This window comes from Orcinus orca, chromosome 16, assembly GCF_937001465.1.
Source record: "Orcinus orca chromosome 16, mOrcOrc1.1, whole genome shotgun sequence".
Classification (NCBI taxonomy): Eukaryota; Metazoa; Chordata; class Mammalia; order Artiodactyla; family Delphinidae; genus Orcinus; species Orcinus orca.
In genome coordinates, this window is record NC_064574.1 from 78,734,755 (window position 1) to 78,762,566 (window position 27,812).

General features: G+C 45.4%; 2 protein-coding genes and 1 pseudogene across 3 annotated transcripts in view; 2 read left to right on the forward strand and 1 right to left on the reverse strand.

Annotated features, from left to right (window-relative positions):
* Window positions 1-282: 282 nt before the first annotated feature.
* BCL7B (BAF chromatin remodeling complex subunit BCL7B) lies at window positions 283-17,176 on the forward strand. The gene is made up of 6 exons (XM_004268795.3): window positions 283-512; window positions 3,462-3,537; window positions 12,703-12,799; window positions 14,995-15,165; window positions 15,758-15,837; window positions 16,093-17,176. The coding sequence occupies exons 1-6, from the start codon at window positions 421-423 to the stop codon at window positions 16,183-16,185; spliced, it is 609 nt and encodes a 202-aa protein (XP_004268843.1). The 5' UTR covers window positions 283-420; the 3' UTR covers window positions 16,186-17,176.
* On the reverse strand, window positions 10,632-11,239 carry LOC101282969 (glycine cleavage system H protein, mitochondrial-like; annotated as a pseudogene).
* A 5,393-nt stretch (window positions 17,177-22,569) lies between the features above and the next one.
* The window catches only part of BAZ1B (bromodomain adjacent to zinc finger domain 1B), a 66,596-nt gene continuing 61,353 nt past the window's right edge, over window positions 22,570-27,812 (forward strand). Inside the window, exon 1 of one of the 2 annotated variants that reach the window (XM_033426351.2) lies at window positions 22,570-23,063. In XM_033426351.2, the coding sequence (XP_033282242.1) occupies window positions 22,957-23,063 (107 nt within the window). In that variant the 5' untranslated portion in view covers window positions 22,570-22,956. The remainder of the gene's footprint in view (window positions 23,064-27,812) is intronic. The other variant, XM_033426349.2, reaches the window with a different exon arrangement.

Here is a 27,812-nt window from a genome sequence, read left to right on the forward strand (position 1 = left end):
TTAGGGTCAAGCCCATAAAATATAGGTTATGGCGGCAGCCCTGTCCAGAGGATTAAGATGCTCCCCTGGGAAAGAGCCTCCCACCACACCCTGCACACAGCACGTGCCACCTGCTCGCCCGCTTAACCCTGGCCTGCTCGTAAGCTCACTGGACTCGGGGACGCCCCGGGTGGGACGACCAGGGCGGGGCACGCTGGGTGGGACGCCCGGGGTGGGGCACCTGAGACTGGGCGCGCAGGCGCGCTGATGCCTCGAGCCCCATGGGGAGGGCGGGTGCGCGCGCTTCCTCGCGCACGCGCGCACGGAGGGGGCGACGGCCGCGGTGACGCTGTTTGCGCCGGGCGGGCGGCGGCGCGTGAGGCGCGCGATTCCCGGTGCCTTGGGAGCAGTGCCCCGGCCCCCGCCGTTCCCACTGACGCCATGTCGGGCCGGTCTGTCCGGGCCGAGACCCGCAGCCGGGCCAAGGATGACATCAAGAAGGTGATGGCGGCCATCGAGAAAGTGCGGAAATGGTGAGGGGCCAGGGCCGAGGGTGCTGGAGGGGGACGCCGGCCCAGGCCCAGAGCGGCGGTGAACTAGCGTGTGGGGTGGGAGCCGACCGGCGGGCGCTTGGGGGAAGGGGGAGCGGAGAAGGCGGGAGGAGGGTGCTGCTCGCGTCGGCGTGAGGTCAGAGGGCGCGCCAGCCGCAACCAATCAGCGGGTCGTCCGGCCCGCGGGTCCGCCCACCTGCCCTAGGGCAGCGCGGCGCCGGTGGAGCTGCGGGCGTTTGGCGGCGCTCGGTCAATGGGACCTGGTTCGCACGCCGGTCCTCTACGTATGAAGTCTAAGTTAGGTGAGAGCTTCTCGGCAAACCTACATGCCACGGGACCAAGTGGTTATTGGAATTAAAAGCCCTGTGTTTCGCCTAATACGGACCCACACGAGCGAGCTGGGTAGGCATTTTCTCTTGATGGCCTGGGAGCTGTTAGTAGTGGAGTCAGGATCTACCCTTCGTTTGGAAACGGCTCCTGTAGCGTTCGTTGCAGGCGCCGGTTTACCGCCTATTTTGTAGAAACAGTGATGCGTTATCACCTTCAATATTCACAGCCAACTGTTTGCGCCAACTTCTTGAGTACTTTTCTCTAGCTGATTACTACTAATAATTTTAAAGTCCGGGTAGGTGTTAGCTCCCTCCAGGAAGCCTTCTCCAAGTTCTCCTGCCCTTCACTCTCCACTCCCTTTATTATTATTTTTTTAATTAATTAATTTATTTTTGGCTGTGTTGGGTCTTCGTTGCTGCGCGGGTGCTTTTCTCTAGTTGCAGCGAGCGGGAGCTACTCTTCCTTGCGGTGCGTGGGCTTCTCTTTGCGGTGGGTGGGCTTCTCATTGCGGTGGCTTCTCTTGTTGTGGCTCACGGGCTCTAGGCGCGCCGGCTTTAGCAGTTGTGGCCCACGGGCTTAGTTGCTCGTGGCATGTGGGATCTTCCCCCACCAGGGCTTGAACCATGTCCCCTGCATTGGCAGGCGGATTCTTAACCACTGCGCCACCAGGGAAGTCCCTCCACTCCCTTTAGGGTCATTACCTTGGACTTTATTTTCGTGTTTATTTGTCCATTTCTCTACAAGATCAAGTTCCTTAACTCTTTATCAATAAGGGCTTGATATATAGTTGGACTCATAAATACTAGTTAAATAATTAATGATTTTGCCCCTCCAAATCTCATCCTTCTAGGTTTTTTTGGGAAACCTAAAAATGGGCATACCTTTCTCTTCTGGCCATCTCCGTCCTCACCTGCAGCCTAGGGCAGATGAGCATATTCTCTCACCGAGAACTCTTGTACCAACTTCCCTATGATCTGCCTGCTTCAGGACTGGCTCATTCCCCAGTCCATTCATCACATTGTATTTTTCTCAAGGGTGAATCTTCTAGCACTCCTGCTTAGGAAATAATGCTTCATTGATCTCTTCTTGCTCTTAGGATAAAGACCAAAGATGATCCTTCTTGCCCCACCAGACTGGTTCAAACTGCCCTCTTTCCCAAGATGCTGGCCATCTTTCAGTTGGGGCCACACTTCTGTTTCTGCTACCTGGTGTCCTTCCTCTACCCTCTCCTCCCCCTTGCCTAGTTAACTCCTAGTTGTGCTCTCCAGTTGCTTCCTCAAGGACACCTTTCAAGATCCCCAGTCTAAATCAGGTCCCCGACTGGAACTTTCCACAATTGTATTAGGTCGAAGCATAATATATTGCCTGTATTTGCCTTTTTAACCAGCAGAAGCGGCAGTTTGATATGGTTAAACCTAGTGATTAGGTTTCAAACTGTGAGATGAGTTGTGTGATGTCTGTTTCCAGTTGGAATTTCGGGTCTGTGAGGGTCAGGACTGTGCATCTTGTTCCCTGTGTGCCCAAGACTTAGCATAGGGTCTTGAATATTAAATATTTTTGAGTAAATGAGGAATAAATGAGTGGCTGGCCAGGAATTAACTCCCGTTTCCTAAGTCTTTAGTTCATTCTTCTTTCTGTTACATCATAGTCTCTACATTTCTGTGATGTTACCATTTGCTGAATAGCATCATCAATAGCAGCAGTAACAGCAGTTACTTTTTTTGCTTTTTTGTCCTCAAATTGGGATGCGAAACTTGCAGAAGTCATACTCCAGACTCCCCAACTCTGGCCGTTCATAATCTACACTCTTATTCAACAATGTCACTTGCCTTTCCCTCCCCAGGTATGTGCGGGGTGGGGAGAACAACTCATTTTTTAAGGCTCATCTCAAAAGTAACCTCTTGTAAAATGAAACCTTAAAGCAGCCTTTCCATGGCGGCTTGGCCTTCACCTCTTCCAGAAGCCAGTGTGAGGCTCAGGTCTGTTAGTTGGAAGCATCCTGTCCTGCTCCTGTGATTATTTTTAAATAGCATCGTGTTTCAATCCAGAGTTCCACAGGAGTCATAGGAGTTCTGCCTTCCGTGGGATATCCTGATCTTACTCTTTCAGCCTTCTTCCTTGCCACCTTCACGTGTTACAATGCTTTCTTTACTTATCTTTTCATTGCTATGAGTTCCCAAGAGAGGGACCCTATCTTATATATCCTTTATCTCCTATTGGGCCTTGTATATTAGGGCTTTATAAATATCAGTGGAATTGAATTAATTTTGGGGAAATAAAGAAGTTTATGCCAGATAGATACCTGAATTTGAAAATGTGCTGATACTCTATACTGCTGTAGGCTGTGAGGAACAAAAGGTTTTGGTACACTGTACATGAGCAAAGGTGGCAAGTAGAGGGTTCAGAGCCAAAGGCATTTGATAGCAAAGTGTTTCTGGAAGGGATGATTTTGTCCTGAAAGGTAAGGTATGATTTGACGGAGAGGAAGTTTAGAAAGCACTTAAAATTGAAGGAATGATCTGCTGAGAAGTGGGAAAGCACAGTTATGATCAGAAAATCTATTTTATTGTTTATCAGTTCTAAGAAGTGTCTTTGTTTTAGGGAGAAAAAGTGGGTGACTGTGGGTGACACGTCCCTTAGGATATTTAAGTGGGTTCCCGTGACAGACAACAAGGAGGTAAGTGTGGAAGAAAATCGAAACAACAAAAAGGTAACGTCTCCTTTCTTTCTTTGATTGCCTCTTAATTATAATGGAATGTATTTTCCCAGAATTGAGTTGAAAATACTTCAAGGCATCCTCTGTCATTGGTCCACGCAAAGCCTCTTATTTTATTATTCCCTCCCCTTTATTCCCTTTCCTTAACCCATTCCTCTTTTCCAGGGCTTGACAAACTACAGCCCAGGCCTGCTCCCTGTGATTCAATATAGTTTTATTTGAACACACCTATGCCTGTTTGTTTCCTTATTTGTGGCTGCTTTTGAGTTGTAATGGCAGAGCTGAGTAATTGCCATAACACCTAATGGCCTGCAAAGCCCAAGATATTTATTATCTGGCCCTGTAAGAAAAAGTTTGTGGACTCCTGCTGCCCACTGTAGTTTATTACATCATGTGTTTAATATGTATATATGCCTTTCTAATTCCTCTTCCATGGGTTTATTTGGACACCTGTATATTCTTTTTTTTTAAATTTTTGTCTGCATTGGGTCTTCGTTGCTGCGCACGGGCTTTCTCTAGTTGTGGTGAGCGGGGGCTACTCTTCGTTGCGGTGCGCGGGCTTCTCACTGCGGTGGCTTCTCCTGTTGCGGAGCACGGGCTCTAGGCGCGCAGGCTTCAGTAGTTGTGGCGTGTGGGCTCTAGGGTGAGTGGGCTTTAGTAGCTGTGGTGTGCGGGTTCAGCGGCCGTGGCTCGCGGGCTCCAGAGCGCAGGCCCAGTAGTTGTGGCACACGGGCCCATTTGCTCCGCGGCATGTGGGATCTTCCGAGACCAGGGATGGAACCCGTGTCGCCTGCATTGGCAGGCGTATTCTTAACCACTGTGCCACCAGGGAAGCCCAAACAGTATATATTCTTAACAGCAATATGAGTTCTCACTGCTCCAAATCCTCATCAACAGTTGGTATAGTTAGACTTAATGTATTAAGATATCTCATTGTGGTTTTAATTTGGCGATTAATGATGTAATTACTAATGAGATGGAGAATCTTTTCAGCATCCTTTTGCATTTCCTCTTTTAAGAAGTTCCTATTTAAGTCTCTTTGGCTGTGGTCTTTTTCTTAGGACTTGTAGGGATTCTCTGTGTTGTGGACACATACTCTTTATTGATTAAATACTATCTGTACCTTTTTCCATTCCATGGCTTGTCTTTACACTCTGTTTATGCAGGCTTGAGTAACAGAAGTTTTTTGTTTTTGTTTTTTAATTTTATTTTTGGCTGCATTGGGTCTTCATTGCTGTGAGCAGGGGCTACTCTTTGTTGTGGTGCGCGGCCTTCTCCTTGTGGTGGCTTCCCTTGTTGCAGAGTGCGGGCTCTAAGCGCACGGGCTCAGTATTTGTGGCTCACAGGCTCTAGAGCGCAGGCCCAGTAGTTGTGGTGCATGGGCTTAGTTGCTCCGCCGCATGTGGGATCTGCCTGGACCAGGGATCGAACCTGTGCCCCCTGCATTGGCAGGCGGATCCTTAACCACTGTGCCCCCAGGGAAGTCCCGAGTAACAAGTTTTTAATTTTAATATAGACAAAATAATTTTTTACTTTATAATTAGTGCTTTTAAACTTTTTTTTTGCTGTACGCGGGCCTCTCACTGTTGTGGCCTCTCCCGTTGCGGAGCACAGGCTCCGGACGCGCAGCCTCAGCGGCCATGGCTCATGGGCCCAGCCGCTCTGCGGCATGTGGGATCTTCCCGGACCAGGGCACGAACCCATGTCCCCTGCATCGGCAGGCGGACTCTCAACCACTGCACCACCAGGGAAGCCCTATAATTAGTGCTTTTAAATGTCTTAAATCTGTTCCTTCTTTGAGGTCACAAAGGTATTCTTCCATATAATCTTCTACAGTCTTGTTATCCTGTTCCCATTTATAACACACCTGGAGTTGATTTTCGTGTATTTTGAAGTAGGGGCCCAATTTCATTTTTTTCCATGTGGGTATGCATTTGTCCCACCACTTGAAAAGACTGTTTTCCTCCTGCTCTGTAGAACCAACTTTGTCATATTCCAAGTGTCCGAATATGGGTCTGTTTGTGTGTGTTGCCTCCAGCTTTTTTTGGTAGCACAGATGACTCTGGTGGACATTCCTTAAACCATTGTCCTTGAGGACTTGTGGGAGGTTTTCTCTGGATTAGATGCCCAGGAGTGAGATTTCTCTGTTACTGGCTGTACATACATGATTGTTTTTACTAGATGCTGGCTGTCAGAGCTCTCTCCTGAATAGCTGCACCCGGATAGTTAGTACACTTCCCCAGTTGTGCTGCAGGGCTCCCGTTTCCCACATCTTCAGCAACATCTGATATTATCTAACTCCTAATTCCTAAGTCCTGCCAATCTGATAGACGTAAAGTGGTATCTCTTTGTTTATTTTGCACTTCTCTGAACACTAGGGAGGTTGACAATTTTATCTCTTCAGATTTACTTTTTATTCATTTAGATTTCCTCTTTTCTGATTTCTTTTTTTTTGCCCTGAGGCTTGTGGGATCTTAGTTCCTCAACCAGGGATTTAACCCAGACCCTCGGGCAGTGAAAGCACAGAGTCCTAGCCGCTTGGACTGCCAGGAAATTCCCCTCTGATTTCTTGTATTTTCCTTGTTCTTGGATTGGGTTTCCTCTTTACTTTTCTGATTTGCGTGGCTTCTTTGATTGATATTCTAGATATTCTAAAAGACACCGTGTCTTCTTTTGATTTGTGTTTCCCTGGTATGTCTTGTAATTCTGTTTTTCTCTGTTTTACATTTTTCTGCTTATTGGGCATATTGGGATTAGGTTTAGCTGTGGGTGACAGAAAACTCAAAGTAGTAATGGTTTAAAAAAGTTTTCTTTTATTCTTAGAGGAACAGAAATATGCAGTCTAGGACCGGTGTGGCACTTCCACTCTAAGAGTCCCCAGGGACCCAGGTTTCTTGCAACCTTTCTGTTCCTTTTTTTAAAAAAATAAATTTATTTATTTATTTTTGGCTGCATTGGGTGTTCATTGCTGTGCGTGGGTTTTCTCTAGTTGTGGAGAGAGGGGGCTACTCTTCGTTGCCGTGTCGGGCTTCTCATTGCGGTGGCTTCTCTTGTTGCAGAGCATGGGCTCTAGGCCCACGGGCTTCAGTAGTTGCGGCGCGTGGGCTTAGTTGCTTTGCAGCATGTGGGATCTTCCCAGACCAGGGCTCGAACCTGTGTCCCCTGTGTTGGCAGGTAGATTCTTAACCACTGCGTCACCAGGGAAGTCCCACCTTTTTTTTTTTAATTTATATTTAAGAGATTAATGGTTCTCTATTCATTTTACTTTATTTCTATTGTGGTAAAATACACATATCATAAAATTTACCATCTTAACCGTTTTTTAAGTGTACAGTTCAGTAGTGTTGAATACATTCACTTTGTTGTGTAATCCATCTCCAGAACTCTTCATCTTGCAGAGGTAAACTCTATATGCATTAAACAATTGCCCATTTTCCTCTGCTTCATGTTTGACCTTGTATCCAAGTTTGAGCTCCAGCCATCATTCAACACATTCAAGTTCAAGGCAGCAAGAGAGTGGAAGGATGGGCAAATGGTATTTTCATGAATTTAAGGAGTTTCCTAGAAGTCTCCTCAGGACATGTATACTAACTATGTGTGTTCATAATAGCTGTGGCACATTTACGGGCCAGAAAGGCCGTGAAAATGTCACCATCTAAACACTCTACTTATGTGGACAAGGATTTCTGCCATGATACACTTTCTTTTTTCTCTTCACCTCAAATTCACTTTCAAATTTTTCTTCCGATTTGAAAGTTCCACATTTTATATTTAATTTTTTTATTGGCTATCTCTAACCTAATAAGACTTATACTTACTATTTTTCTGTATCAGTGTATAACGCTTATCAAAATCTGTGTTTCCCCTCAGAGCCTGAACACATTTTTAACCACCCCTGGTCTCTACCCCCACTTTCATTCCTGCCCTCTCCTTAGTTTTCAGTGGAATTTCAGGTCAGATATTCTGTTCAGATATTTCTGTTTTTACAGACATTTCTTGTTTTAGTCATTGCTTAATTAGACAAAGTAAACATTACTAATTATTTACTAACCCTTTGTACCTATTTATTATTGCTTTCTCTTAGATTCATTTCTTTTCTTGCTGGAATACGCCCTTCAAGAGTTTTGCCAAAGAGGGCTTGTGTGGAGAAAACTTTCTGAAAATATCTTTGTTTTACTTTCATGTTTAATTGATCATTTTACCTGTATATGAAATTCTAGGTTAAAAATTATTTTCTTTCAACATTTTGAAACTATTACTCAATTGTTGTGCTTCTGGTTTTCTGTTGAGAAATCTGATGTCAGTCTAATTCTTGATTTCTTTGTAGGTGATTCTTTTATATTCCTTGAAACTTTTAGAATTTCTTCTGTTTGACCTGGAACTTCTGTAAGAATATCCTGTAATGTGGACATCTAGCTTCATTTCTTAACTTTTAGTTTGTTTCATCTCTTTATTCTGTCCTCATATATTCTGACTTCTCAACCCAGTTTTTTTTTTTTTTTAATTTATTTATTTATTTACGGCTGTGTTGGCTTTTCGTTTCTGTGCCAGGGCTTTCTCTTGTTGCGGCTAGTGGGAGCCACTCCTCATTGCAGTGCGCGCGCCTCTCACTATCGCGGCCTCTCTTGTTGCGGAGCACAGGCTCCAGAGGCGCAGGCTCAGTAATTGTGGTTCACGGGGCTAGTTGCTCCGCGGCATGTGGGATCTTCCCAGACCAGGGCTCGAACCCGTGTCCCCTGCATTGGCAGGCAGAGATTCTCAACCACTGCGCCACCAGGGAAGACCCTCAACCCAGTTTTTGCTCATTAATCTTTTCTTCAGCTCTATTTCTGCTAATAAACTCGTTCACTTAATTGTTTTTTCTTTTTTTCCACGCTGTGCAGCTGGCTTGTGGGATCTTAATTCCCTTCCCAGGGATCAAACCTGGGCCCCAGGCAGCGGAAGCGCTGAGTCCTAACCACTGGATTGCCAGGGAATTCCCTCATTCACTTAATTTTTATTTTGAACGAGTTTATTATTCATACCAAATTTCCTTTGTTGTTGGTTGTTCAAAACAACTTTCCAGTGTCATCCTTATCTTTCTGAGGAGATTTGCTATGTTTTATTTCAATTCTTCTGTCCCACTAGTCTGCTTCTTCTGGTGTAGCTTGTTCTGTTTATTGTCTTTCATGGTGCTTGTTTTCCTCCAGTGTCTGGTTAGTTTTTTCTGTGCACTCATCTTTTATTCCTTTTGACTCTGAGCTGCATTGGCTAGAAATGTGTAACCGTGTAACCGAGGCTTTGTGTTCCCTCCTCTAAATGGATTTAGGGGATGGGATTAGCCTCAGGGTTCAGCCTTTCCCTTTTCCCCTCTCATCTTCCCTTGCCTCCCAGGGAACTCCCTAGTACCAGTCTTCCACGTGCTGCCTTTATCTGGGAGCAGCCGTCCTTGTCCAGCCCAAGGACTTGGTGGGTGAAAGTTAGGGGGGGCTCTGGAGTCACCCTTTGTTTTTCATCTAACCCTGGCTCTGGTGATGCCAATACCCATAAGGGCCAAAGGTCAGGCTGCTAGATCTCTTGGGTAGTGTGTACATGTGGGGGAAGGACACTGCCAGCAACCCCCTCCCCATTTCTCACATGTAAGACCCTGGCGCTTTCCTATTTCAAGTTCTCCTGCCCAGGACTCAGTTCCTTTTGTCTCTCCGAAGGGCTTCTTACAGTGTTTGTGTTGGTTTCTGAGCTGGGCCCTGAGGTCCATCGGTTTATCTACCTTCCAGTGGTCCATGATAGTGTGCCATCTTCTAAGGTACTGGCATAGACCAGTTAGGTTAGGAAAAATAGAAAATGACCAAATTGGTAAAGAAAAAAATGTGAAGGACATAAGGGAGTGCGGCACTGCTGATGGGAGAGTAAATTGGGACAAACTTTCTACAGGTGAAGTTGATCATATATGTATACTTAAAAGCTTAATTAACCAGATGGTGGGAATCCTTTCACAGTGTATATGTATATCGGATTAACCCAGGGTACGCTTTAAATATCTTACAATTTTATTTGTCAGTTATACCTCAGTAAAGCTGAGGGGGAAAAAGCTTTCAGAATATTTATGCCTTTGATCTAGAAGTTTTATCTCTAGAAATTTATCCTCAGGACATAATCATGATGTGTACAAGGTATATCTATAGTGTTGAGCATCACAATATTATTGTTTGTGGTATTTAAAAATTGCAAGCAAAATGAAGATCTTATTGTAGAGAATTCATTAAGTTATTGTGCACCTGTATATCGTAAAGCTTTGTAACCATTATAAAAGATGGTATAGAAGATTATTCAATGACATAGAAAAAAACTTTTTTATTTTTTAGGAAGTTGCATATTTTATTATTAAACTGTTTCTTATTTTCCTGCAAGGCTGTTGCTTCACTGTATAAAAATAGCACAAGCAAACACAGTATATTGCAAAATTAACATAGTAATGTTCTTAATTGGACACGATACAACTAACAAACTTTTCTCCACTGCCATTTATTTCCAGTGGCAATTTCATTGAGTCTTTTGACCTAAATCCAGGGATGGCTGTAAGCAAGTTATTTTATTTATATATATATATATATATATATATATATATATATATATATATATATATAGTTAAGATAACAATGTTATCCTTGAATTACATAATTTTTATAACTAGTTTTACCACAGATAATTTCAGGAATTCTAAATATTATAACTGGAGACTAGCCTAAAAATCATAGGGTGTTGTGAAAAAGATGCAGAGTGTTTATCAGAAATCATGAGGAAGTTAAGGGGTATTTTCTTCAGGCAACATTGTTGAAAGTCGTTTCTTTTGCTAAAAGTTGCCTTTTTTTTTTTTTTTGCGGTACGCGGGCCTCTCACTGTTGTGGCCTCTCCCGTTGTGGAGCACAGGCTCCAGACGCGCAGGCTCAGCGGCCATGGCTCACGGGCCCAGCCACTCCGCGGCATGTGGGATCTTCCCGGACCGGGGCACGAACGCGTGCCCCTGCATTGGCAGGCGGACTCTCAACCACTGCGCCACCAGGGAAGCCCTAAAAGTTGCTTTTTAAAAATCTATCCACCACTAATTTAAGACAGCTATGCTAGATTAAGTTGTTTCAAACTAGTTTATTTAGGGGTTCCATTTTCACTCCTCAATAGATTTTATGTATTTCTCATATGCTTCCTCACTCATTAGTTAATCTAGTTCTGAAGGCTTACTGAGTGTCATCTTGATCAGCCAACCATCTTCATAACAAGATTTGTTGACAAGTCCTGGATTTTCTGCTAGAGCTTCATTATTTTCTGTTACGTCTCCTGATAGAGGAGAATGGAGTTCACTCGCAGCTTTCACACTTTCCAAAGCACCAAATTCTTCGTTTGTTCAATTTTGTCCCAACTTCAGGCAGACTACAGTAAACAACATCTCCCAAAGCTTCCTGTGCAGAATTGCTGATTCCCACTGTTCCAACATCATTTTCTGTTGTTACCCATTCATGTTTGTCTGTGAATTTACAACCTGACAGCAGAGCGGGTCCGGTGAGCAGCGCCCGGTCGGTGCCTGCCGCAGTCCCCAGGGCCACAGTGGGCAGGGCGTGTTGGGCACAGAGGTGGTGCGCAGGCTGCAGACTGTGGCCCGCACGCTCCGCACCACTCGCAGCACCATGTTCACAGAGAAAAATGTTTTTAATATGGTGAATGGGGGAGGGGGAGCAAGTTATAATGCTGAATCATGAGCCATTTTCATACAGATGTATGTTGTATCGGTTGTCTCGGGTTGTACAGGTGATTTTCATTTCTTTTTCTGTATTTTCAGAATTTCTTATAGTGAATGCATATTTTATGTGAGCCCAGAATCATTAAAATAAAGATAAATGAGAGATCAGAAAAAAATAATGATAAAGCCAAATGTTGGCATGGGTGCCGTGATGCTCGTACTCCAAATATATTGCCAGCCTCCTTGTAGAGAGTGGTGGGTGAGCCACAGTATATTTTAAGAAAAATATGTTTAGTTTATACTTTTTGATCTAGAAGGAATTTTTTTTGTGAATTTAGTCACATAATCCAGGAAAAAGTGAAAGTTGAGCATTGTGGGTTTATTCCTACTAGCAATAAACAAAAACAATCCTAAATCAGGTAAAGCTAAATGTCCACTAGTTGAGTAGTGATTAAGTGATTATGATATCTGGAATATTGTGCAGCTAGTAAAAATCATGTTTATGTAGCCTCTGCAGTAAAATGGTAAAGTGTAATTACATTAAAATTATGTCTGTATATGAAAAAATGAAGGGAAGGACTGCATGTATGTGTACAGTTGATTTATTGCCGAGCTAGTATTGAGAGTATTAAGAAACACTAAGTTGTATTACTAGTATGATGCACGTACAATAAATAGGCAAGTATAAAAAGTATGAATTAGTAAATTTGAGATTATTCAGGTTTGAACTTTTGGCTCTTGGGATGCTCTCATTTGCAAATGCTTGGATTGATGATTTCCTGTCCTGTGGATTATTTCCTTGTTTGTTGCAAGCTAGTGCTTACCTTCCCACTGTGGTTCCCCCACATGTGTAACCTGCATCCTGCTTGAAGGCAGAGGTGGACATGGGAGATCATTTTGAGTGGATGTGGTGGATTGGTGAGGAATAGAGCTAGCAGGGGCCCCTTGTCCTGTCGCTGCTTGCATTACATATAAAGTGACTCCTTCCTTTGTCCAGTCAGAGGTCCTTTCTTCTCTCACTTATTTTTCTTCCCTACTGTGCTACTAAAACAGGGATCTTTCTCAAATGGGTATTTTGTGTTTCTCACCCATGCCTGTAGGGAAGGACTGGATAGAGCATTCTCATCAGGGCAGAAAGCAGAAGAGTCCTACAGGGAGCTCTAGTGGAAGACATGTATCTGCCTCTCACTTGCGATTCATGATATTAGCACTGGAAGGGTCCATTTTACTGACAGAGACACTGAGGCCTGGGGACACCTTGTCCAGGATCCTGTTATTCCTCGGGTCCTGGATTCTGAAACCGCTGTTGTTCCTCCTGTTCCTAATCCAGACCTCTCTGGTGTCTCAGCACCTTCTCTCTCTGTGGGTCTTCTGCTTGGCTCTGTCATATTCCTCTTTTTTTCCTTTTCTAGAAAGAAAAGTCAAAATCGAACAGTTCAGCAGCCCGGGAACCTAATGGCTTTCCCTCTGATGCCTCAGCCAATTCCTCTCTCCTTCTTGAATTCCAGGGTGAGTTGCATCCATATGTCTTCCTTGCAGGAAACTGAAAATTTAGATGACCCATTAATAATCAGAAGAATAGTCTGTGTGTCATTTCAGTGCCTACTGTTTTGCTGGTATCTTCCTGGGCACTTTATGGAAGCCTTTTCATTTAAACCTCACAATAACCCTGCAAGAGAGACCACAGTCTCCTCACTTTCCAGTTACGGAAACTGAGGCTCAGAGAGGTGAGGTTACATATCTAAAGTCATATCACTTGTAGGTGGCAGACCCCATGGTGGGTCCCGGTTTTCTGGATCAGAAGCACTTTTCTTTAGACTGTGTATTTGATGAGAGTGCCTCAGAGGAGACCCCCTCCCCCCCCATGCCGGGGCATCTACCCATCCACCCTTAGCCCAAGCTCTGCCTCCTAAACCAGTCTTCGGTAGACGTCCTGCCTGAGTCAGCACTACACTCATAACATTACCTTTTATACCTGTGTGGCAGCTACTGTTTATGAAGCACTTTCACTTCAGTTTCTCATTGTTATCTTTACATTAGCCTGTGATATAAACCAGGCAGTTATCATCATCCCTATTTCAGAAAACTGATGCTTGGAGAAGAAAAGTATTTGCCTGAGCAGAAGAGTGACAGAGCTTTATTCTTTTTTGTGATAAAATGCTACTTCCATTTTAGTATAGAAGGTGGTGGTCATTGTAGGATAAAGACTAGAAAGGGCTTACAATTTTCTCTTCGGAACTAGACTGGGAGCGACCAGGTATCCCCTCCTCACTTCTCCCCCAACCCCTGCAAGGTCAGTGTGGTACAGGAAGAGAATACAAGGGAAATGTTCTCTAGCTGTGTGAGATGTTCCATCATAAAGCTCTGGGAGACAATGGGAGGCTCCATTTCCTCAGTCTGGCCACTATCTTATCCTTTTTGTTCATTGAACATTTAATGAACTCCTACTATGTGCCAGGTACTGTGTACTGCACTGGAGATTCAAGGACCAGTAAGCCACAGAGCCTGCCTGCGCAGAGTGTAATGGAGGGAGACTGGTGTGTAATATAGTAAATGCAGGTGTGCACAGGAAACAGCAGGAGCATAAAAGAGAGGGTGGTCATTTCCACCCAAGGGAGCCTGGACACGAGGCTCTGTGGAGGAGGTGATGCCTGAGCTGAATGTTGGCATGTCTAGGGGCTTTGCAGGAAGACCGGAAAGAGCATGTCATAGCAGACACTGGTACTTGAAGCTGCTCTTAGGTTAGAGTCCAGTTTGGCAGGAGCCAGGGTACATGGGGAAGAACAGCAGGTGGTGAGCCTGGAGATCAGAAGGGAGTTTGTAGGTTGGGATAGGGCCATCTCGTGGGCAGTGGGGAACCGACAAGGGTTTAGAAAGATCATTCTGGCAGTGGTATGAGGTCCAGTGGGGGTGCCTGAGACTGCAGGAAGGGCAGTTGGGTAGCTGTGGCTGGAGGCCAGGCGAGAGATCATGAGGGCTGAGCTGAGGCCACGGGGAGAGGAAGGAATGGGCACAGGCCGAGTCAGGGCAGTGGGTGGGGCAGATTTGGTGACTGGCTGCTGGAGGTCAGGGAGAGGAAGGCCCTGCTGACTCTGTATTTTTAACTTAGGTGGTGACTTTAAGCCTTCAGACAGCGCTTCCCAGGTGGGATCCCACGGTCCTTGAGGCGGTGAGATGGAGCCTAGGCAGGTGCAAGGGCCCAAGCTGACCACCTCCAGACACTATCACCCTCCTTCAGACAGCCGAGAATAGCAGACAGACTCTCATTTTCTACACCTCTTGTATTGTGAGAAAGGTTGAGAGGCACAGATGTGTTCCTCCCTTCACTGGACAGTGGGAAAATACCAGGTCCCAGCTATAAGTGGTGGATAATAAAGAAGGGATTAATAAGCATATCTTGACCTTCCTGAAATATAAATGTTGCATAAACTTAAAGATTCTGGCTGCATCTTGTGGTGCTTAGAATATGTGTCATAAGATAGAACATGCTTAAATTAATCAATTTAGACTCTTGTTGGTAAGTTGCAGTGCACAGAAGCCCCGAGAATGTCTTCCTTTGGTTCAGAGGCTGTTTACAGCCGTGATCATTGTGTGCCTGGCTGTGTCCACGCTGTCTGCAGAGACACCAGGCCCTTGGCTCTGTACTGAATTACTCTCAAAAGTGACCACCCTCAGCTGTTGCCTTTGTCATGTTTGGTTTTCAGATGAAAACAGCAACCAGAGTTCCGTGTCTGATGTCTATCAGCTCAAGGTGGACAGCAGCACCAACTCGAGCCCCAGCCCCCAGCAGAGCGAGTCCCTGAGCCCAGCGCACACCTCCGACTTCCGCACAGATGACTCCCAGCCCCCCACCCTGGGCCAGGAGATCCTTGAGGGTGAGTCTCTGTTGGCCCCAATGAGCGTCTTGGAGGGGCCTTGCTCTTGCTCTTGATGTTTCTCTTCTTTAGAGTCACAGGTTAGAGAATTTGCCCCAGAGCTGGCAGCTTCAAGCCATTTGTCAATTGTTTGAGGCTATTTTGGGAATGGTTTTATTTTCGCCTTTCACAGAATGAAGAAAGAAAACAGCAACACAACTGAGCGCCAGGCTCTCTGTAAGGAAGGCACTTTTCATATTTGATGCCTGGTATGACTCTCTCAAAAACCCCATGAAATGGCAGCTGTTATCTCCATTTTACAGATGAGGAAGTAGTCTTAGAAAAGTTCAATTGCTTGGCCATGATCACACAGCTAGTAACTTGTGGAACTGTGTGTCTCATTTCATTCCTTCTAACTTCGGAGCTCGTGCTCTTTGCACTAGATGCTGCGAATTTCTTCTTATAATGTATATTGATTCTGCGGCCTGTGTTGCCCCTTCACCAAGGCGTCTCCACATAGCTTGCAGGAGCACTCCCCCAGCTTGGGGCAGAGATCCCATAGGAGTCTCCTGCCTCAGGAGGCCCTTCAGCTACGCCGACCTTGCTTTTGCAGAGCCCTCCCTGCCCGCCTCAGAAGTTGCTGATGAACCTCCCACCCTCACGAAGGAAGAACCAGTTCCATTAGAGACACAGGTAAGGAGGTGCTTTGGGTTTCCCAGTTTCTAAGAAAAAAGTGAGGGCTCTGTTAATGTGCACTGGCTCTATAGCACGGGATGTGCTGTAGTTGGGAAGGCAGCACGGACGCTGGGCTCCAGGTTATAAGGTAGGGGAAGAGGTTTGGTTATCTGTGAGACAGTGGGGGATGGACTTCCGGGTTGTAATTAGGGTAGAAGGGGAGGTCTGTTTCAGAAGGATGGCCCTGTGATTCCATGCCCTGGCTGCTTCTAGATTGCTGAGGAAGAGGAAGACTCAGGTGCGCCTCCCCTGAAACGCTTCTGTGTGGACCAGCCCGCAGTGCCACAGACAGCGTCAGAAAGCTAGCACCACCCTGGCACCCTTCGCCTCCTGGCCCCAGGCCTCTCTTGCATTCTGGTTCTGGCTGTGCTGTGCTGCTGGGCTAAGGGCAAGCACTGGGCTCCAGAGCCTGCACATAGGAGCCTTCTGGGCTGGAAGGCTGACATAGGACTGGGGGTCGTAACGTCATCTTCCCGTCCCTGGCACCTGTGTCTGCTTGATCCTGAGAAGAGGAGCACTTCTGTCCTTTTTGCACCCCAAGTAGGCTGGAGCATCGGCCACTCCAGGGTTCATCTGTCACCTCCAGGTAGCAGTCTCTGCTCCGGAACCTCTGGACTGAGCTGCTGGTGCTTCTACAAGAGGAAAGAGATGTGGAAGGCATCCTCTAGAGAAGAGAGTGCCTAGGGCTTACTTGAATTGAATGGAGACTGTAGATTCATGGACTTTCGCATAGGGCTAGGGGCCCTGTAGGCTGCTGTTGGAGAATGCCTGAGTAGACTCCGGAGGCAAGGGAAGGGCTTCGCTCCATGAGAGGGTGGAAAAGTCCATATAGATTTCTTGCTATCCTGGCACTTCTGCCCATTCCTGAGGTTATCCTGCCTCTCATGGGCTCTCTGGCTGCTGACAGTCCTTTGTCCCCCACTGTAACCATCCCCTTCCCCCAACACACACACACACACACACACACACACACACGCACGCGCAGCTTTTGTTGTTTCCACCTGGACATTTCATTCCAGCATCCCCTGCCTCCCGCCACGGTCCCCAGCACTCCTGCCGCAAACTCTGCCCCAGCGAGAATTTGAGGTTCTGACAACAGCACCCATTCCCACAGTACTCCTTCAGCTCAGACTTTCTAGAAAGTTCCCTTTTCTTTGAAATCTGCATGTTTAATTGAACCTCGTGATTTTATTTTTTGTTTCAAAAAAGTTTAAGAAAATGGAAATGGGCAACAGTGAGTGAAGACATATTTTAGCACCGAATAGAATATTTTTAAAATTAAACTATTTGAAATATGTCTTGTTGATAGCTGAGTGCTTCATTCTTGAAGGTTGTGGAGGGCAGGGGCTGGGGGGCGTAGTGGCTGAGTGCTAGCGAAGTCACTGTGGGCTGGGCCCTGCCAATTGTCTTCACTCCCAGAGTGACTTTCTGATGAAAATGATTTGGAGACTCCATTTGAAGTTGTCATGTACTTGGAATTATACTTCTGTCCCCGCCTACACCAAATGAAAACCTGTGTACACTGCACAGCTCCAGGTCCTTAGGAGGCTGACTTTTGTTCTTTAACTTTATTATGGTAAAATACACAACCATAAAACGTACCATTTTTAACCATTTTAAAGTGCACAGTTCAGTGGCACTAAGTACATTCACAGCATTGCGCAGTCATCACCACTGTCTAGCTCCAAACATTTTCATCACTTCAAACAGAAACCCATACCCTTTAAGCCCTTTAAGCCCTCACTCCCCGTTTGCCCCTCCCCCGAAGGCCCTGGCTATCACAAGTCTGCTTTTTGTCCATGGGTTCCTCCTTTTTGCTCCCGATTCCAAAGGAAAAGAGTAGAGTCATGGTGGAAAAGAATTCTACATTCTATATCTCCAAGAATTTCATTTCCTGGACTTCCCTGGTGGCGCAGTGGTTAGGACGCCACGCTCCCAATGCAGGGGGCCCGGGGTTCGGTCCCTGGTCAGGGAACTAGATCCCACATGCCGCAGCTAAGAGTTCCCATGCCACAACTAAGGAGCCCACGTGCCACAACTAAGGAGCCCACGTGCCACAACTTAAGGAGCTGGTGCAACTAAAATAAATATTAAAAAAAAATTTCATTTCCGTATTCCCTAAAGCGATTCCTCTCATTTCTCTTAGGGGCTCCAGGTGTCATGGATGAAACTAGAATCCCAGTTAATTCTGTTGCCTTTTTTTTTTGTCATCTCTAGTTGGTTTTTTCGTCATCTTTAGTTGTTTTTTTCTTAAAAATTTAACAGGTACTAAAAAACTTTAATGTCACAGATACTAGAATCATATGTGGTACATGAAGTATGTCTTAATTTGTTTAAACAAAGGAAGCTATTGAAAGTATAATGACCAAGAGACCATAAAAAGTGACCAGGCAGATTTTGGAAAAGAATCAAATAGAGGATCCTTTTAGTGGGGAATAGTATTAAGAAACCTAGATAAACCTAGTTTTGCTGAAGAGGAAGGAGTCTGAGGGAAGAAACAGAAACACAGGACAGATTGTGGAGGGCCTTGAAGGTCACGTCAAGAGAGTTTGGTTTTACTCTGTTGGCTTTAGGAAGCCAACCATTAGAAGCCAAGGACAGGGGAGTGACATAGCAAGATGCCATGGAGAGGAAAGAGAGGGAGGCAGGGGACAAGTTGGAAGGACCCTGCCAACCTTATCCAGATATGTTTGCACTTATCAAGAGGAGACTTACAGTTCTGTGAGTTTGAGGATAGAACAGCAATAGGTATATGGAAAACAAAGTAAAATACATGAGGCAAACCAGGGGAAACAAAAGAAGAAAGGAAATGCAATCAGTTCACCATGTGGATCATTTGTGAATAATTCATAATCATAAGTTACACACTGACTATTGATTGAACTATTGCAACATAATTATATATGCTTGTATACGTGTATGGTGTTTCTGGGGGATATAAGAGGGCTAAGTTCTCATCTTCCACTGACAAAAGTCAACAGCTAATATTAAAACTGAAAAACTAAAGAAAACAGCAATATATATGTTATTTAGAAATAGGGAGGTAAATACCAGAGGAAACAGCTTAATGTATTGAAAATGGGTGCCTGGGGGAAGCAGGAAGTGGATGGGGGAGAGCACTGCAGGGCTGCTTTTTGTAGAACTATTTGTTTTCTTAACTCCATCTATATGTTTCCTTTTTGGAACCATGTCCATTTTACCATGAAAAAAGACATAATTTTAATGTAGTTTAAAACATTTTTAAAGAAGAAAGTCATTACAGTAGTAGTTTTGGCCAGAAATAATTGAAGTAGGATGCAGTGGGGATGGCAGGAAGGGGATGGTTCACGATTTTAGGCAGGCAGAATTGCTGTCATCTGATTGACTCTATGGCTGTGGAGCTCAAGAGAGGTCAAGGCAGAGCCTGTGAGGTTGTGAGGAAGGTGGGGCCATTAATAGAAATAAAAAACACCCACACAGAGCAGGTGATGGAGGGAACAGAGATCACAGACTGCAGATTTGGGATGTTTTGAGGTTTAGGAACCAACAGGACAGGCCGGAAAATACCAGCCAGAAACTGAAACTGTAGGGAATTCCCTGGCGGTCCAGCGGTTAGGACTCCATGCTTCCACTGCAGGGGGCACGGGTTAGATCCCTGGTCAGAGAACTAAGATCCCCCCTATCCATATGGTGCAGTCAAAAAAAAAAAAAAAAATGACAAGCTGAAACTGTCTAATCAAGGGTTTCAGTGTGCATCAGTGAAAGAGGGGTGTTAAAAAATCTTGTGTCAATTAGCTCCATTGTTTGTAAATTGGAGCCATAGAAAGAAATGGAGGACAACCACCAAGCAATAGGCACATTAAAGTTTATTAATTTTTTCTATTTTAAAATGAAAATATAATCACTATAGAAAAACAAATGGAAAAATATACAAAAAGATAACGAAGAAAATAAAACCAACCATAACTCCATCTCTACAAGGTAAACACTATTCTTTGTTTGGAGAGACACTTCTTAGCTCCTTTTCTTGGGACTCCAGCTACTAGGCTGTATTCACAAAGCCCCACTTCTAGCTTCCACTTCGGTCTGCAGGATTTCCAACTGTGTTCTGGATGGCTCTCCAGGGTACCGGTCTCCGGTTCTTATGGCTGAAACTGGGTCCATCACTGAGTCTCCCATTTTAGATCTCCGCTTTATCACCACCAGGGGCTGGATTCCAGTCCACAGCAGCCCCAAGCACTGAAATGACTATGGTGACCATTCTCATGTGCCATTAGATGCATTTTTTTAAATATCAAAAGTTTCCAAAATTTGTTTTTTGGATGTTTTTGGAGTTCTTTTTCTGTGTGTAGTCTGCCGTTAGTTATCTAGTTCTGCAAGTGTCCATCCCATTAGCCACTTAGTCTGTGCCTCAAATCTGGCCACCTGTCTCCACTGATCTTGCTACACATTTGAGGCCCTTGCCACCAGTGCCACAAACTACTGCAGTTACCTCCTATAGGGTCGCTTCAATTCAACCCTCACACGCTTTGGCCAGGATGATGACTTCCTCTGCTACTCTCATCTCTTGATACTTTCTGCCTGAAAAATCCCTATGTTTTAGGCACATTGTCCTGAATTTACCAAGTCTGCTCTGCTGCTCCCTCTGCCTAGAAGGTTCGTCCCTCATTTCCTCTGCCTAGTGGAGTGTGCTACTTACCTCTTCACAATCAACTCAGATGCCACATCCTCTGAGGTTTCTCCTAATCCTCTTAGAGGAAATTGCTACTGAAGGAAGAGCTCCCTTCTCTGCTAGGTGATCAGAAGGGGCTTCATAGAGATGGCGTCTGACCTATATCAATGGAAAACAAAAATGTTGCCTGCCACATCAGTAAACAAAGGATGTTGCAGGCAACAAGCCACCACCTTACAGCTGAGCCATGAGGGAACTCAGGATAGAAACAGGATGCCCGCCATCTAGCAGTGCCCCCCGCCCCCTGCCGACCCCCAAACTCAGGAAGAGAAAGCACAGGATACTGGCCCCAGATAGCTGAGGTGTATATCAAAGGAATGATTTCAGTGAGCCCTGACTTTTGCATCTTCCCATACATAGAAAAGCAATAAATTTCTTAACTTGAGATATCTGGTTTTCTTTAACAGTAATCTTTCGATATTCTGACTACTACCTGGTCTTTGTTGCAAAAACTCCTATGTATCCTGGCTCCTCCCTTACCTCTTCCAAGCAGTCTCTCAGAGCTATCTGAGATGTTGTGTCCTGGACTTAAATCCTCGGTTTTGTCTGCCAAATAAAACATAATTCTCAACTTTTAGGTTGTGCTTTTTTTTTTTTCCAGTTGACACCTAGAACTTACCTTTTACGCGGGTGGGGGGGGTATCCTTCTCACTTCAAGGTGAGAAGAAAAGGAGAAAACGGTCTGGCATTGGCATGCTGCCATTCAGGGACATCTAGCAGTCTAGCCCTGTCGAAGACCAGGCTGGGAAGGTATGTTCTGGGCACTGAAGATTTTTTTTTTTTTTTTTTTTCGGTACGCGGGCCTCTCACTGTTGTGGCCTCTCCCGTTGCGGAGCACAGGCTCCGGACGCGCAGGCTCAGCGGCCATGGCTCACGGGCCCAGCCGCTCCGCGGCATGTGGGATCTTCCCGGACCGGGGCACGAACTCGTGTCCCCTTCATCGGCAGGCGGACTCTCAACCACTGCGCCACCAGGGAAGCCCACTGAAGATTTTTGAACCAAGGGTGACAATTTAACCAGGGATGAATGATTAATAAGTGTGTTTCTGACTGTACTGGATAGCCAAGAAGATTTTGGACTATGTGGGTGTAGTGTGCTTGGAGAAGTAGCTCAAATGTTCTCACTCTCCAGGCACAATTATTGCTGTTTTCTTACTGCGCACTTTGTACAGCATTCATCACACAGAACTGTGATTATTTGTCTCTCATTTTTTCAAGTCTCATTTTTTTCCCCTGTAGCACCCAACGCAGGGCCCTGAACATTGTAGGTGCTAGTAAAGACTATTTGAATGAAGGTATGTATTTTTAATAGACATGTCGTTTAATATATTTTTCCAAAGAAGATTCTGTATTATCCTTTCCAGCAAGCCCCTAGAAGCAAGCATTATACTAATATCCAGATCTCAACCACACTCTAGTCTAGAAGCAGGTAACTTTGGGGGGAGCAAGGCTGGGGCTCAAGTTACCCCTCGTAGAACCTTTGCTGAGGTAAGGTCTGGAGGTTACTTCCCGCCAAGCCCTCCTCCCATCCGCCCCACCCGCGCACCTCCGGGCGTGGCCGAGAGCGGTGCCTTTAAGAAGGGGGCGGAGCCCAAGTGAAAAGACAAAGCCGCTGGCCGCGCGCTCCCCCTCCCCCCTCCGGCGCACCACACGGACAGTGGTGCCCGGATGTCGGTGTCGCCTTCGGTGACAGATGGCGTAGTGTCTGTGTATGTTAGAGGGCTTCCCTGGCCTGACCTCTTTGAATTCTCGGCCTTTCGGTCCCCCGCTGTCCCCCACTTTCAACTCCGCCGCTGGAGGCCCGCTCCTGTCACTGGCGCTTACATAACGTGACCTTTCACCTCTTCATACTGCCCTCTAGTGCGCTGCAACCCAACTAGGCGGCCCGGGAAGGGGGAGGGACCCAATCGCAGAGCGGCAGCTCCTGTGAGCCAATAAACGCTGGGTGCTGACCAGCTCTCCGCCTATTGGAGCATTCGCCACCGGCGCCACAGGGGAGCATGTTAGTGTGTGCGCTGGCCGGACCGGGGGGAGGAGGGGAATCTCCCGCCATTTTTCAATAATTTCCTCCGGTGCAGCTGAGGACGAGTCGTGACTGCCGAACGCGGGGACCCGTAGCGAAGGTTGGCCGGAGGTTTCGGGGCGGCGCGGCATTGTGCGTGGGAGTTCTGTGCCCTTGCGTCCCTCTCCATGGCCCTAGCGCGGCGGCGCCAGCAGTGAAGGAGCCGAGTTCGCGCCGCCCTCTCACCCCTCCCCTCCCCCACCCCACCCCCGGGAGCCAGGCGCTCGCTCCGGGCCGCGGGGCCTAGTGTTACGCCGCGGGCGCGCTGAGGAGCAGCCGCCTTCCCCGCCGCTGCTGCCGCCGCGATGGCGCCGCTCCTGGGCCGCAAGCCTTTCCCGCTGGTGAAGCCGCTTCCCGGCGAGGAGCCGCTCTTCACCATCGCGCACACTCAGGAGGCCTTCCGCACCCGGGAGTATCCTTTTCCAATCGCGCCGGCCAGGCCGCCCGCGGGGTGGGGTGGGGCGGGGTGGGCCGCGCAGCCCCGCGCCGGTGGCAGCTGTCAGCGCGCCCAGCGCTGGCGGGCCAGCACCCCGAGCTCGAGCCCCAGGCCCGCCGTTCCGGGGGGGTGGGCGGGCGGGCCGGCCCGGCTCAGGCCGCCCCGGAGCCCTGCGCCCTCCATCCTTTCCTCTGACCCGCACTTTGTCACCGGGCCTCGCTGTAGATGAACGACCCTCTATCCCGCCCCCCCCCCCCGCCCCAGGAGGTTGGCTTTAGGCCGTAAGTACCGAGGGTTGAGCGGGGTTTCCTTTGCTGCTGCTTTTTTCTTTATAAATTAAGCCTTCCACTTAAGTTTTGGAAATTGTACTTGAGCGGCCTCGTGATCTGGGTTGTACAAGTCGCGACTGCGTCTTCCCGGATCTCTGCAGGGACATTTGTGTTTTGCTTCTCCCGAGTGGACTTTAGGCTGGTGATGGATGAACTGACAGGATTGTGAGGCACAAAACCAAGAATGAATGTCCAGACTTAGAGAAGAGGCAGTAAAAAAGTTACCTTGGAGGAGCGGATGCCTTCCTTCCCTGGGCATGCACAGATTTGGAATTTTGACGATGTATAGGAGATCAGTATTTGTCTTTTAACAACGTTTCAAAAAGACACGCTTAAAGTTTTTATGTTGTATTTTAGAAACACGAGGCTGATGTTTTAAATGAGGAGCACCCTTTCTTCTGATCATTGCTTAAGGTTTCTTGCACAAGCTTATTAGTCTTTTAGTTGAAAGTTGTACGACTCTTATTTACTTTTTTTATGGATGCCAGATCCGTTTTGAAGCTTAAGTGTAAAAAAGTTTTCTGAATCAAGCTTTCTTTAGTGTACAGAAAGCTTCAAGAGTGAAGGGTAATGTATTCTTTAGTTTTATCACCCCTTTCCCTTTGGAAGGACTTGATTTCTTAGTAGTTTCAGTTTGCTTGCTTCAGTATGGAAGGAAATGCCGGTGTGAGCTATATCATTTGATTTCATTTTTCTTTGATCCTCCCTTTAATGTAATGCTTTATGGGATAACCTCATTCTTGTTTGAGTGCAGTTTGCGGATGTTAGGTGTTTACATACAAAGGGATTTGGCAAGTGAGTCCATGCTGTAGGAGGGCTCTTGAAGAAATGCAGCTAGAGCATCTCAGAGCTGAAATGGATCTTGGAGATGGTGGGGTTCTCCTGCCTGGGTATGCCTAGCGGGCCCACACAGTTGAGGTTGGCTTGCTAAAGGTCACACACTCCGTAAATGATGAGAATCAGGAGTAGAATTCAGTGCTCCTCGTACCTCATCCCTGAAAGTAAATCAAGAGAGGAACATGGAATGCTATTCTTTCACTTTTAATAATGTTAGTCCATTGTTTGTGTCAGTTTGTGGTATGATAAGGTGCATTTAAGGGAGGGGTCGGAGTGGTAATCTGGTTCTTTTTCATGTCCTGTTAGGACTTTTGGATTGTTTTGGAGAAGTGCCCTAGCTCTACCAAATACTTTATTCTAAAAGTGCCCAATTTTTTTTTTTTTTTAAATAACATTCCAAAACATCGGTGAAGTAAAAAATTACTTTTGGGAATCTGCCATATCCTTTTCAGATGTCATCTTTTGAGCAGTTGATGGTTATTCACACTAATATTACTGGTTGTTGATTTTTCAGGTCTGGTTCTAGTGGAGCATCAGAAACTGCGATAGGGAGGAGACAAATTCTAAGTCTGTACTAGGTACTGAGCTCTGTAAAAAATGGCTGTAGATAGAACTGGCAGCCCCGGCCTTTTCATATCATTTACTGAAATCGCTGAAATACAGTGATACATATGAGGAGTTTTTTTTAATGATGACAGTTGAAAACTGATATGTGGAACTTTTTAACTGTTATGTATTTAATAAAAATTCTTCATCTTTAAAATTTCCCATATGAGTATTTAGAACCCTTTTAACAAAGGAGTTCTTAAATTGTGTTATATATTGGGGGAAAATTGCTCCCTTGGTAATTTCTACAAGTGGAAGCACTTTGAGGATGGTTTTTAAACAATTGTACTGTGTGGTTGGCAGGTTGGCATATTTCTTTATTAGGCTATTAGTGATTTCATAGAGGAGAACAAGTATGTGGTTGGGTAACTGCTGCATTTGAAGTATTGTTATTTCCAATTCTTAATTTATAGTTATAATTATGTTTTAATAGGACTTCATACTTTAATTTTCTCCTAATACCTACCTTTTGGTTGCATGTATATTCTATGGCAAATTTGTATGGTGTTTTATTGACCTAAAGCTGTGAGCATTGTGTTCTTGAAGGTATTATTGTACATCTTCATTAAACTTACAGTGGTTGTGAATGATGCACACGTTTAATGACTGGGTTATATGTTGATGTTTATTGTACTGTAGCTTTAAATCTATGGTACATTGCTTCCTAGGATAGTACTACTGCTGGCAAGACAGTAGATCTTGGTTTGAAAAATTAACTTTATTGGAATCACTTCTTGATGTGATTATTTGACAATAGAATTCTACACTGACTGTGTTTAAGTCAAGATAGATTTTAAGGAGGAACTGAACCTACAAGTGGCCTGCTGTAGATTAAATTTTTTTTTGTATTGCTTTATCCTAGTTTCTAAAGCCTAGAAACTAGTTCATAACCTTAGTAGCATCAATATGAGAACTTTTAGATGGTGTAATAAGGAGGGGGTATTAGAATATACAGTTATTCTGGCTCTAGGCAAGAATAACTTGATTTGCCTAGAGTGTTTTAAGAGCTGGGGTTAAGTTGTAGTTGCAAGACAGGATTTTATTGGGCAGTTGGAATACTGAGCTCTTATGTCGATTTTTATAATTTAATTTCTTTAAAGTAACAAGTTATTATCAGATTAGAGTTATTTTTAACTTAATGACAGACTGGTCCAAAGAGAGAAAATAGGATAAAAAGCAGACCTTGAGTTGGTGCTTTGTCTTCTCACTTAGAACTCTCAGCGTTATAGTTATGCTTATTTAACCTCCATACTTTTATGGGCCACTTCCTTTCAGGCTATCAGGTACTTTATTGAAAGAAACAATACTTACAAGGCTAAAGAGAACAAAGAAGGGCAGCATATGGTGGTAAGGAAGTAGCTCTTGAACTCTTGAAAAAGTAGATGCATAATGAGATAGTCTAGGATTTGAACTTATCATTTATAGCTTACACAACCTTTGGAGAATTGCTTTGACATTTTGTCTGCAATTATAAGTGCAGCAGTCGCTGGAACATAAAAACCACAATTGGCATTTGCTTTGAGCGGTTATTTGAGAGTGAGTGACTTATTTTGGTAACCTAAAATCTGAAATAGGATTTAGAGCCAGCTGACTCAACATCCTTCTTTTTGTAAAAAATTAATTTATTATTATTTTGGGGGGGCTCTGTTCGGTCTTCGTTGTGGTGCGTGGGCTTCTCATCACGGTGGTTTCTGTTGTTGTGGAGCGTGGACTCTAGGTGTGTGGGCTTCAGTAGTTGCAGGCCGCGGGCTCAGGAGTTGTGGCGCATGGGCTTAGTTGCTCCATGGCCTGTGGGATCTTCCCAGCCCAGGGCTCGGTCGCATGTCCCCTGCATTAGCAGGCGGATTCTTAACCACTGCGCCACCAGGGAAGTCCCTGAATATCCTTCTCATGGGCTTTTTTTTTCTCCTTTCATTTATTTTTTCTTTAACTTTTCTCTTAGCATAAATCAAAGTAATAACCAGAACAGAGTTACATAAACTTAAAACTACCTAATGTTAGGGGTGGTTGTAGAAATTTCAGTTTTAGACTTTTGAAATTAATCTAATTTGAATGACTAGTCAGTTAAAAATTGTGCTGTCAGAGGACATTCATTCCTAGACGTAATCGTTAGGTTTATAGTGCAATCCAACAGAAATGTGATGTGAGCCACATGTAATTAAAATTTTTCTAGGGCCACATTTGAAAAAAAGAAAACAGGTGAAAAAAAAGGAAATGCACATTTTTCTTATTCCGAGTTTCAGGCTGAAGGAGCAGTCCCTGTCTGCAGCGACCTTTTCTAGTGGCAGAAAGGTCAGGAGGAAACCATGACAGCTTTTTAAGCTTTTTCCTGGAAGTGGTGTCTGTCACATCTATTGGTCAAAGCAAGTTATGTGGCAGGGCCCAGCCTTTGTGGGGAGGGGATGTGCTTTCCTCTTCCCAGGAGGCATTGCAAGCCACATGGCAGTGGGTGGAGGTGTAGAATCCTCTTAGGGAAGAGAGGTGGATATTTGGAAAAAATAGTACAGTCTGCCACATTTTAGGGTTAAGGGAATGTTTCCTGGGGAAGGTTGCTTTTAAGTTGAGATCCAAAGGATGGTTAGAATTTAGTTTGTTTTGCCAGTTATATCTCAGTGAGCTGTTTTTGTTTGTTTTGGCTGCACTTGGCAGCTTGTGGAATCTTAGTTCCCTGACCAGGGCTCTAACCCGGGCCCCTGGCAGTGAGAGCGCTGAGTCCTAACCACTGGACCACCAGGGAATTCCCGATTTTGAAAACCTGAAAGAAGTTTCATATGGCTGGAGTGAAGAAGTGGAGATGGAGATGCAGTGTTGAGAGATACAGAAAAGGGCTGCATCACAGGTCCTTGTGAGATAGGCTGAGGAGTTTGGACTTTGCCTTAAATTTAGTGGAGGCTGTTGAAAAATTTGAACAGGAAAGAAGCAGGCTTTTAGGTTAGGAAGATCAATGTGGCTG

What these genes read in the sequence shown, in the direction of transcription:
- BCL7B (XM_004268795.3), top strand. Translation starts at nt 421, where the DNA reads ATGTCGGGCCGGTCTGTCCGGGCCGAGACCCGCAGCCGGGCCAAGGAT. An exon ending in ATCGAGAAAGTGCGGAAATG is followed by an intron (nt 513 to 3,461) that starts GTGAGGGGCCAG and finishes TCTTTGTTTTAG; the next exon opens with GGAGAAAAAGTGGGTGACTG. An exon ending in CCGTGACAGACAACAAGGAG is followed by an intron (nt 3,538 to 12,702) that starts GTAAGTGTGGAA and finishes TTCCTTTTCTAG; the next exon opens with AAAGAAAAGTCAAAATCGAA.